This window comes from Branchiostoma belcheri, unplaced genomic scaffold (genome assembly GCF_001625305.1).
Source record: "Branchiostoma belcheri isolate BF01 breed outbred unplaced genomic scaffold, Haploidv18h27 scaffold15, whole genome shotgun sequence".
In the NCBI taxonomy this organism is placed as follows: domain Eukaryota; kingdom Metazoa; phylum Chordata; class Leptocardii; order Amphioxiformes; family Branchiostomatidae; genus Branchiostoma; species Branchiostoma belcheri.
The window spans coordinates 1583471-1595708 of record NW_017802935.1 but is presented as its reverse complement, the minus strand read 5'-3'; the positions used below and the strand labels follow the sequence as shown (position 1 = coordinate 1595708).

The following is a 12238-nucleotide window of genomic DNA, read 5'->3' as shown; positions in this document are numbered from 1 at the left end:
TCGGAAAGAAAGGTAAGAAACCGTTCGCATTTTGTGCTCATAGAAAATTCAAACTCTATCACTGTATATATTCATTACGGAGATTATTTCCGGACGTTTCGAGTGACATCCACCATTCTTTTTCAACGTCACGAATGTCCAACAGAACTAGTGTTCTATGAGTGTAACATATGTGTTAGTGACATATATAACCGTCATCAACGTAGTTTGCATTTCGGGTGATTTTGTCCACTAGTTTAATAATAGGTATTTAAAAGATCGTAAAATTTTACAGCGTGCGAGTCCCAATTACTAGTAGTACATACAGGCATAAATCAAAATTCTGACCTACATCCATAGTAGCCTCCATAACATGCCAAAAACTGGGGATCTTCAGGGTCTTTGGGAGCTTTTATGTGCTATTTTCTGATTGCATATAGACAACATAGCCGGCCTGGTTGAATTATCCCCGTTTTTTGAATCAGAAAACAGCCGAAGACCACCAAACCCCCAGTTCTATAAGTCTGCTACGGAGGCTACTAAATTCTCACCAAAAGTGATCGTGACTTGTAAGTTTGTATATACAAAGTAAACGGATGTTTTCTGTTTCATGACATGTTGTTCTATACTGTTTTGAGTTGAGCTCCGCCAAAAGAGGGAGAGGGCAGTTCCCTTTTACCCGCACCATAAAAAAGGACACTTACACTAACAGGTGTTTCTAAATGTGACTTTTATGTGACTTTAATTGAAAAACAGAGAACAATGTAACGACTACAGAAGAAATGGAAATGTGTTTTTGCCAAATAAGTACCATTTAGACAATCCAGAACTGGAGCGGAAAATTGGAACGGAATGTTTTTGAGAAAAGGGGGTCAGCCAGAGTACAGAAACAATAGGACATGATATTAATAATATATTGTTAAATGGACAGTGAGCAAATTTGACATGGATACTCTCCAAGCTTAGGTTTGGGTTTGGGCTTCTTTTTGGCGTGCTTTTAGACTTTTTATTGGGCTGTCTTTTTTGCACATGTATCTTTTTTTTACGCCAACCCAACTATACCAGTGAAAAAAGAAAGCCCGATAAAAGAGCCTAAAAACACGCAAAAAATATACCCAAACCCAAACCTCTGCATGAAGAGTAGGGCAAGGACGCACATAAAGATTCCAAAATGGCCGGCACTCACCCCGGGGCGGGGCAAACCTATTCAGGAAACGTGACAGTGCTCCTCCCCAGAACCATAAAATCATCATTAGGGATATCCATTTTACTGTGGTGGATTATCACACATCCAGCCAGTCAGAAAGGCATTCATTCAGCCACACGCCCCCTGCTGACTGTGCCTATTCATGCGTCTGGTTCGCACCTACTTGTAGAACGACTGTAATGTGTTGAAGAGATTATGTGTATAGCACATTGAAGCTTTCGTAGTGCCTTGCCCTATTTTTCTCAACCTATAAAAAAAGACATGTTTACAGCAATGTATAATAGATATTTAACTAGAGAAGTATTTGCAAACAAATGCATAATATTTACCTTCGGACACGGTCTGCTCTGTTAATTCTTACTCAAACACATTCGCATGTACTATTAGTATATGGTGACAGGAGCAGAGCAGACCATGAAATTGCAACATTATGTAACCCAACACCAGTCACCATGGTGACAGACGTCAACAAATCATGTCATAGGTCAGGTCATAGGTCACTGTTTGGAGAAGAGGAAGAAACTGAGCAAAAACATGTTTTCCTTCGGTAAACATAATAATGCATTTTTCCAGGCCCCGACTCCTGTAGAAAGGCCACGTCATCAGGAGAAGTACGTGCTTGTGTCACAGAGAGGTCATCCCAACTAAACTCAGTACCAAGATGGCGCTGTGCGGACTTGCTATTGACTTGTACTTTTTCCTCAAGAAATGGTACAAAGGTAAACACAGCATTTTTCAGAGCTTGAAAGTTGTTCTGTGTTCGTAGGAATTATTCTGAAGTAAAGTTAAGCTGTGACTAGATGCAACATTTTATAAAGCAAATGCATAATCTTTACCTTCACATGGTCTAGTCTAACAAACTACTGCCCTGTTTATTCTTACTCAAATTCACTTTCATATACAGTACTAGTATATGGTGAGCAGCCCCTCCAGCAGTTCTGCTACATAATGTAACCACAGGGCGTCAGCAACAGCACCAGTTACCATGGTGACAGCCGTCTGGTCCAGGTCATTGACCTTATGCGTTTAGAGACGAAGAAAAAAAACCCAGTATGGTTTGGTTTCCTCCTGCGAGGGTAAACATAATGACAAACTCACACAAAATAGAGTTACCCAAATTTTCAACAGTCCAACGTTCAGCCTTTGTCAACGTCACCAAAACTCACAAAATGGTTACCGTATTAACTTGATGTTTGTGTTTTGCCCATACATGTAGCTCCGACACCCCTGGAGAAACCCTGGGACCCGCCTGTTATGCCGACTAAGAAGTGCATTCTGTACGAGTGCGAACGACCGAGTGACGTTACCGGTCCACCCACCGACTCCGACAGGGAGGGCAAGTTACACAGGACCCAGCAATGGGAGCAGTACGGCAGCAAAGGAGCGCTGCTTACGTACGAGATTGTTGGACCTCAGCCGGACTGAATCTGTGCATGGAACCCTTACCCTCACCTAGATATCATGGTTGTTTTACAGAACCTATAGTACCAACACCATCTGGACTGTGTATTGAAGGGAAAACTATTGTAAATACATGTAAATTGAAGAATTGGCTAAGGAAATGTTCTCTAAACCTAATAAAAGGACGCTCAAAATCTACCCTTTTCACAATATTTGCACAAGATTTATTTCTTAATATGCATGTACATTTGTGGACAAGAATGGTGATGGCAAAGTATATGAAATGTATACCTAAATATACATTAACTGTATCTGTTTATTTTACACTGGTTTCGCTGTGGAATCTTTTCAATTTTGTTAATACAACACAAACTACCTATCAAAAATGCATCAATAAGTTACAATATACAAACAAAAGGTTTAACGACTTGTTTCTGGCTATATGTAACTAATGGAATGGCCAGTTGTTGGATCTTTTTTGTTAGGCCAAAGCAAGTAAATTTTATGGATGACATCCTCCGCAGACTCCAAATCTAATGCGATAGGGCGAAAACAAAACAAGGTGGTCCGAAAAAACAAGGTTCCTACATTTTAGAATTTTGACTCAATCATTGTGCAAATGGTTTTTATTCAGTGGGAACATCACATATACACAGCCAGCAGCATATATCACTGCATCAAAGTAAGAAACAAAACATTAAATCAGATCCTTTTCTTGTCTCCTTTCTTCATAGTTATCTGCCATCCACGTTCTGGCATGGCAACAGGCATCTTTGCTCATTTTCGGCATGTTGACCACTGTCAGAAGGCAACAAAACTTCTTTTTCCAAAATCAGGCGAAAATTAATGCCCGTGCTGATGTCATCCATAAAAATTACTTGCTGTGGCCTTAGCTTGACCTCTTTACCACAGACTAGCCTGGGTACCAGACTGTTGACAGGGCCAGTACAAAGGCCTAAAAAAATAAAAGGTCTGAGTGGTGTTTGTGGTTAGCCCTGTAGCAGAGGAGCTAGGCTATGTGCTGGCCCTGGAACAATCTGGCACCCAGGCTACCACAGTCAACCACATCCAGATTTTTAAAATAAATTTGTACATAAATCTGGCATCTGGGATGTGGTTTTTTTGTAGTCTCATTATTGCATTTCCTCCAAAAGGGCTGTTTTTTTAGCGACAGAATGTTATCCAGCTCCTCCTTCGAGTGAACAAAATTCTTTGATGATGATGTTAAGCACCTCTTCCTTTCCTCCTCCAATTTCATGACATACAGCTGAAAACCATGATCTTATACATCGTCTAAACTTGAAAGTCTGAAGACTCTAGGCCAGAAAAGGAGTAAGAAAATACACCTATTATGTAGGAATGGGGATTATCACTTTCCTAGGCTCCTAGCATTATGGCACAGTGCTTCCAGACAAGATTCCTGCGTCGACTTTGAACATGGCAACTTAGCACTCCTATTAGAAGACGAAAGAGAGCTAGAACAGCTTTGGTAACCAGGCTACACCACGTAGCCTAGCAACTCAACACCACAATATATATACAATGTATGGTGCTGGAAAGCTTTGCTGGATGGATACTGGACAGTTCATGAGCTGTGATCAAGAGGCAGAAGTTGATACCTCATTGGGTTTACTGGGTTTACTGCAGGCCCTTCTGTAGCTCCATTTCGTTCTTATAGGTTGGGCCTAGCGAGTTGACCATTCAATGCCATAATATACCAGTATACAATGTATGGCACTTGAAAGATTATTGGATAGTCAGGAGTTGTTTTCAACCCTTGTCCTGCTGCCATTTTTTACAATATATTTTTCAATAATTTCAGGTCTTAATCAGGTCACAGACCCTTGACTTTTTTTTGCCCTGCGGTGGCGTAGTTACTTCCATATTCGTTGCGTTTCACTGCGGTGTGATGTGTTGCATGAGAAACGCCCCCAAATCGTACATATGCACGATTCCACAAGACAAGGGTTTTAGGAAACAGCTGAGGTTGAGGCCTCATTGGGTTTGCTGATGTGTGTGATGTAACGTGGGACCTTCTGCAGCTCCGGGTGAAACGTCTGGGCCACATTTAGGACATTACATGGACAATATTAACCAAAAGAGGCCATACACATTTTATACATATATCAGGAGGCTGCTGAGGTTGATGCCTCGTTGGGTTTACTGATGTGGGAGGTGATGTAGCGCAGGCCCTTCTGCAGCTCCGGGCGAAACGTCCGGATGATTCGCTCCACCTCGTTCTTCACGCCGTCGCCTGTGAACATGTACTTCACGTGATAGCTGGGGGGGAGGGGGTCATGTTAAGGATGTATCATCGTAACTAGAAAGGTAACATTTGCAAAGCAAAAGCATACTAGTAATGCGTCGATGAAGGTTAGACATCCAGGTAATACAATACGCCAAAAAGCAGTTACTCAAGCAACTGGATATTATGATTTTGAAAACGTCAGACGTTTCAGCTAGTATCCACTAGCTTTCGTCAGTGACTGTGCTTTTTGGCATACTAGTAATGTTTACCTTCGCTTATGGTCTGCTCTATTAATTCTTACTCAAACATATTCATATATATGGTGACAGGAGTCTAAATCCCTCCTGCTATAAAATTGCAACATGATATAAACCAACACTAGTTACCATGGTGACAGACATCTGGTTCTGGTCATTGACCTTATTTGATTGGAGAAGAAGAAGAAGAAGAAGAAGAGGAAGAACAAACAGAGCATTCCGTATCGCCCGACTGCGCGTCGGATTGCCCGAAGGCCGGAGGGAGATCCGATCCGCGGGAGGGCTGGGACCGAGGGTGATGCGGAATACACCGTGTTGTATTTTATTTATGTCATACCCACCCACGAAAACACGCCTTTTAATACGAAATGAGCAAAACTTTGGTGTCCCTAATCCCAAAAAACGCAACAACATCAATTCCAACGTCCGAACTTTGCATTCGAATTTTCGAAAGCGTTGCACGTGGTTAGGGCAAAACGCATTCAAATCGTTCTAAGGAACATTTGGAAGGGCCGGGCTGTACGCATTAAGAACCCCTGGGCCGTACCGCTAGTTATCACACGGGCCAGAACACCCGTATCGAACGTAATCGCGGCCCAGGTATGACATAAAACCTCATACACATCATGCTGTGAGAAGGATACAGGAAGTCTGCGATGGTGTGGATGCAGTGTAACTTCTCACAGTGTTTATCCACGTTGTGTAACATCTCATACAGCTCCACTGTGATCTGGGGGGACAGGAAAAAAAATCAAACATTGAGCAAATGTGAGGCAACATAATTTGTCTGGTGTTTCCCTCCCAAATGCAACTATCTAGCCTTGAAAACCAATATCAACTGCCATCTAGCATTGTCTACACCTCCAACCAACTTACCCAAGAAGTATTTTACATTGAGAACACTCATTTTAACATTCATAAAAATGGTCACAGGTCTTGCCAGTGGCACGGGCACAGACAGTGAAAAGTCAGATGTTTAGTAAAGGTTGAATACCAGAGGGTTGTAGACCAGAAGGTTACGGGTTAAAGGTCACAGCTCACCTCCAGCAGACAACTCGTGCGGTCATAAGTTTGCTAAAGGTTATAGGTCAGAGGGTTAAAGGCCAGAAGGCTACAGGTTAAAGGTTACAGCTCACCTCCAGCAGACACTTTGTGCGCTCCTGGTGGAACCTCTGCAGGAACGGTCCCACCAGGTCACAGGTTTACCAAAGGTTATAGGTCAGGAGGTTATAGGTCATAGGGTTACAGATTAAAGGTTACAGCTCACCTCCAGTAGACACCTGGTGCGCTCCTGGTGGAACCTCTGCAGGAACGGCCCCACCAGGTCACAGGTTTACCAAAGGTTATAGGTCAGGAGGTTATAGGTCATAGGGTTACAGATTAAAGGTTACAGCTCACCTCCAGCAGACACCTGGTGCGCTCCTGGTGGAACCTCTGCAGGAAGGGCCCCACCAGGTGGCAGATGAAGAGGAACTGTTCCTCCGACTGGATCAGGGGCTTCAGCTGGTCCTTCAGGAACCTGGGAAGAAAGAAGTTATCAATACAAGAGAGAGAGAGAGAGAGACCCTTTGGTAAAATCATAATACTGTAACGATGCCGTATCTGTATAGCCAGTGTAATTGCTCTTCGGTATAACACACCATCTTCACAGGCACACAGTGCAGCGGCAGCTGACTATACAAACCGAATGACTTGTTACACCTAGCCCTTACACATTTAGCTGTATGCGCTGTTTAAAACTATATAGTGAGGATGTCCCAACTGTCCTTGTTGGCAGCAAGTTCCATTCTATGACAGTTCAAGGAAAATACAAGAAAATCTGAAGCTCAGACTGTGTACTCACTGTGGCAGCACGGTGAGCTGCCCTATGCTGGAGTGGTGCCACACGGCGTGCGTCAGGGCCAGGACATAGCTGCACTGGACCTAGGGTGGCGGTAGGATTCAAAAATCACATTTACAACATTATTGAAATGTTGTAAACTTTAAGTGTTACAATACTAATATTAAGTAGTGTTACTTACTAATCATTAATTTTTGTTCTTATCTATGAATAATAATAATCATTATTATATGTTGTTGAATATCGTAAGTACTATTTGATCAACTACTGATATAATAATGTGTCAATCAATTACTGTTGTCGGGGGAAGATCCCGGACAGGCCATAATGGCTTTTTATCTTCCCCCTACATATCTTTTGTTATGTTATGTTATGTTTATGTTAATACTTATTATTAACCCCTAGACCCCTTTTGAAACTGCAGTTTCCACATCCAGTCAGTCCGACGCACACATACTTACCTTGCGTCCCGTGAGTTCATATTATTAACTCATATTAAGGGATTGACCTAGGTGTTTTAACTGTTCGTCTTGTATGTTCTTGTATGATTTAAACAAACAAACAAACAACAAGGAAAAAACACCTCGTTGTATGAGCCCTGGCTCCCGCAGAAGTCGAACGCCGTGAACGGGTCGGTGCCCAGGTTCTCCGGTAGGACCAGGATGTCGGACTTCACGGTCGCGATGATACGTTCATGCAGCACCATCCAATATGGCTCCTGAAGAGAAACGAAAAAGTCTGTTATTACAACATCAAAATCTGATGGCTACCACAAACATGTATTCAACACACACACACACATGCGCGCGCACACAAACACATACACACACGCATACACACACACACACACGCCACACACGCACATACACACACGTACACACAGACACACACACGTACACAAACACACATACACATAAGCACACACAAACACAGGCACACACACACACACAGGCACACACACACACACGCACACACACACACAAGAATGCATGTATACACACACACACACACACATACACACACACTCACACACACACACACAGAAGCACACGTATGCAAACATGTCACGATTTAAAGTCTAGGACTATCAACAAAAGAAATAATTTATTTCTGACTCACAGGCAGAGAGGTAAGCACCAGGCCGATGGCGTTCATCCATGACATGATGTTTTCTCGGGGAACCAGAGGTTGACTGGAAAATATGGAACAGTAACTTGTACAAATTACATCTAATATATTACATGTATCAGAATAGTCTTACACAAACATGTACATGCTGTTCTTTAGGGCAGAAGTAGTTCAATAGTCTATACCAGACTATATTTCAAAGTTCGTTTTACAAAAGGTACATGTACATGTACAATGCAATGTAAATGTACAAAATCAGTAAATTGATTCCCTTCAATATAGCTAAACATACAAGCTTAAAAGTTGTGGCATGCAAATTAAGTTATCGTTGAATATGGAAACTATATCAAGATTTGTGATACCCACCTCTTTAGTACAACATTTAGAAGTGAGTTCCCGACCGTGTTGCCCACCACAGGCAGAGCCATGAGTTCCACACACGTGACGTGCAGGGCGTGCGCCGCGGGATTTGGAAACTCGTTAAACCTCCAGTCACAGTTGGGGAACGGGGGAGGGTTCTTCCCAGAGATGGGTGGGAACAGTCAAGGTGGATCAAGTAAGAGACGTGGATCTATCAATCTATCATGAAAGTTCATCTGTGTTGGTAGGTACATGTTTGGAATTAAAAATTTTGATCCAACACACCCTCTAGTGTTGACGTCACACTTTGAAGAAGCCACATGACAAGCTTCACTGGGTCAGTCTACTGACGAAGACCAGAGAGTCAAAAGCTCTAGGTGAGAGAACTTTGGTGAGAGAATTTTGTGTTGGATCAAGAGTTTCAACCCCAAACAAGATCTATCTATTTGTGAAAGGATTGAAAATTTTAAAACAGGTGACTGTCATCTTTTCAAGATGTTAACCGGACTGTAAAGTTTGAACCACTCACACAGGGAGGGAGCCCTACTCTTTTTGATGATGGGTGCTTCAACAAGCTTGAGGCGTGGTTTTCCTCAAACATGGGACCTTCAGTTTTAAGTCTCCTCAGATAGGATGTTCCTAACCAAAGCTAGGCACTCAATGGATTGGTCAATGACTAATGAGTGATGAATAGCACTGACATATATTACGTGTATGTCAGGGTACCCAGTAGAGATTAGTAAAACTTTGCAGAAATGTTCGAGTAAAGGATATTGTCCACTAGTCGACCAATCAGCTTGCAATAGTAGGTGTCATCAGGCACCCAGGAAATCTCCTCCACAGGACGGCCTATAAACTTCAGGTAACTTTCACTCAGGCACCACCCGGGCTGTCTTATGTCCTTCAAGGCCCCTGGAAAGCAAAGATAACCATGTACCTATGTGTGCAGTCACAAATTAAATATAGAAACAGGACACGCCAAAAAACAGTTACTCAAGCAACTGGATATGATTTTGAAAACGTCAGACGTTTCAGCTAGTATCCACTAGCTTTCGTCAGTGACTGAGAGACCAGAGGGGAAAGCAGGTTTATAAGCACAACCTATTGATTGATATGCAAATATATGGATACTAGCTGAAACGTCTGACGTTTTCAAAATCATATCCAGTTGCTTGAGTAACTGTTTTTTTGCGTATCGTATTACCTGGATGTCTAACCTTCATCGACGTATAGAAACAGGAATTTGACCAAATGCCCAAATGCAACAGATTTAAAGAGACTCCAATCAACTTGGACTGGACTGTCTGCCACAGCACCAGTTACCATGGTGACAGACATCTGGTCCAGGTCACTGAATTTATTTCTTTGGAGAAGAAGAAGAGGAAGAAACTGAGCAAAAAGAACATGTTTTCATTTGTGAAGGTAAAGATAATTAATTTTCCAGAGATGCCCCTTACCGATAACAGCGGCGACGAGTTTCCTCTTGAGCGCGGGCCTGTCACGTAGACGTTTCTCGTAGTAGTGAAGGGTGTTGTACAGGTAGGTGACTGGGCGGTCGTGGAACTTGTACAGACCTGTTGTAATATAATTATCATACCATATCATATCATTTAGACACTGAACAAGACTATTTCTTGAGGAAGGAAGCCATATACATCAGGGCCCATCACCCTACATGGAACCGCGACGGGGGCCGACATCGTCTACCAGATACCTTTGACCCAGTGTTGACGTCACACTTCAAAGAAGCCATGTGACAAGCTTCAATGGGTCAGTCTACTGAGGAAGACCAGAGTGACTGGTCGAAAGCTCTAGGTGAGAGAATTTTTTGTGTTGGACCAAAAGTTTCAACTTTAAATATAATTATCATTATTTAAATACAATTATCAAATGTTGATGAGACAACTTTTCTTTGAAAGTAGTTAGAAGTGAAGGTAAATTGTAGTTAATAATATTAATAATGTTTGTATTTCATAATGTGTGTAAGAGGAGTCCAGGAAGAGTAGTGGTGTATTGTCACTAATTGGAGATTCCTTAGATAAACAAACAAACAAACAAACAAACAAACCTCCCAGGTGGTCCAGTAACGTCTCCAGCGACTTGGAGACAGGCGGCAGCTCCAGGAACCGGTGGATCACGATGTCAAACACCTGTCAATCATGTAATCAGACACCTGTCAATTATGATGTCAATCACATAAAGACTTGGAAGATATGTTTATTATACAGATTTGTCTTGTTCATATTCATGCACCTACTAGTACAGCAGTTTTAACTTTTAGTGTAAGATGTGGCAAGAAATGACACGGCCACATCTGTCGTAGGTAGATTTCCATGCTGAAGAAACTTCGCGCAAGCTGTGACAAAACCAATCCTTGACAATGAACTTAGGCAGCCTTTTTGGTAAGAAGTCTGCACAATACTTCCACAACTGTCCCTCAGTTTGTGATGACATGTTACCGGGTCCTATCCTGACCAACATTATGTAACACCAGATGTCTGCACAATGTTCAAACTGTGTCTCTGGACACAAGCATTTCTCCACAATCTACACCAAAAATATTGACCCACTGTGTGATTAATTTGCTATACAGAACTTGTCAGATATAACTGTATATGTACAAAAACACACTTACAGGAAGGAATCTTAAACAGACGTTTCCAAAGTAGATGGGTAGGTAGGCTTGTACTGATGTCTGTGACCCTGAGGCCAACTCCTGCAGGCCTTCAAAATAAAACTTCTCTGGGTGTTTCTGGAAAACATGAGGATACAATACTGATAATTTTTATTGGCAGTGATTAAAAAAAGACTATTACCATGTACCAGTAGATGTGGAACAAGCCATTATGGCATCCTTTACACTCCCAGCATGGAGGTAGTCTCTTTTTCTACCTCCATACTCCCAGCATGTTCTCTATTTTGCTGTTACCAATGTTATGTATTTTGTTTTTATTATTATGTGCAAATACACAATGTAAATAAAATCTAATTAAGACAATTGTGGTCAAAATGTGCCTGCTGTGCCAGTCCATCTGTCAACTGTCAACAATAACTACGGACACATAAGCAAACAAACAAAACAAGGTAGTGTGCTGTGTAGTGTCAATGACAAAAGTTAGTATGACAGTTTACAAAACCACATGCAGTTGCTTGAGTAACTGTTTTTTGAAGTATCTTATTACCTGGATGTCTAACCTTTACTGATGTAAGGTAGGTAGTAGAGTACTGACCCTGTGGAAGTTCATGTGCCTGCTGTGCCAGTCCGTCTGTAGCCACACACACACACACACAGACACACACACACACACACACACACACACACACACACACATACATACACACAAAGGTAGTGTAGTACTAACCCTGTGGAAGTTCATGTGCCTGCTGTGCCAGTCCGTCTGCAGCCAGTGCTCCGGCGAGTTCTCCTTCACGAAGTCGTTGACCCGATTGCGGAACTCGGACGGCTTGAGCAGCAGCAGCTGGATGATGAAGAAGCAGACCTGCGCCTCGTTTCCCTCGTGGCTCCTCATGGCCTGAAACGAAGGAAACGCCTGGCATTGTGCCACATTGTATGGAGTGAATTGTTGTAGTGATGAAATTATGTGCATCGCAAAAACGTAAAATTATTATGATATTATACAGGGCTCGAAATTCATCGGGTGCTGCACCGAACCTACAACAACATCACTATGAAACAGGCTACCACGTGATTGTTTCCCAAATGGGTACTCGTATAACCTTAAACAAGTCTAAGGTCTGTAAACATCTGTCCTCATTCGCTGTACAGTAACCCAAAACATTTGAGTGGCTGCCATGAG

At 42.3% G+C, this 12238-nt stretch overlaps 1 protein-coding gene across 1 annotated transcript in view; it reads right to left on the bottom strand.

Annotated features, from left to right (window-relative positions):
* Positions 1-4562: 4562 nt before the first annotated feature.
* Positions 4563-12238, bottom strand: part of LOC109465297 (mediator of RNA polymerase II transcription subunit 23-like) — a 28497-nt gene continuing 20821 nt past the window's right edge. Inside the window, exons 22-33 of the mRNA XM_019762493.1 lie at positions 11783-11971; positions 11056-11172; positions 10489-10570; positions 9878-9994; positions 9195-9332; positions 8427-8592; positions 8052-8124; positions 7516-7650; positions 6936-7015; positions 6491-6611; positions 5737-5822; positions 4563-4867 (exon numbers count right to left, since the gene is read on the bottom strand). Coding sequence (XP_019618052.1) covers positions 4714-4867; positions 5737-5822; positions 6491-6611; positions 6936-7015; positions 7516-7650; positions 8052-8124; positions 8427-8592; positions 9195-9332; positions 9878-9994; positions 10489-10570; positions 11056-11172; positions 11783-11971 — 1458 coding nt within the window. The 3' untranslated portion in view covers positions 4563-4713. The remainder of the gene's footprint in view (positions 4868-5736; positions 5823-6490; positions 6612-6935; positions 7016-7515; positions 7651-8051; positions 8125-8426; positions 8593-9194; positions 9333-9877; positions 9995-10488; positions 10571-11055; positions 11173-11782; positions 11972-12238) is intronic.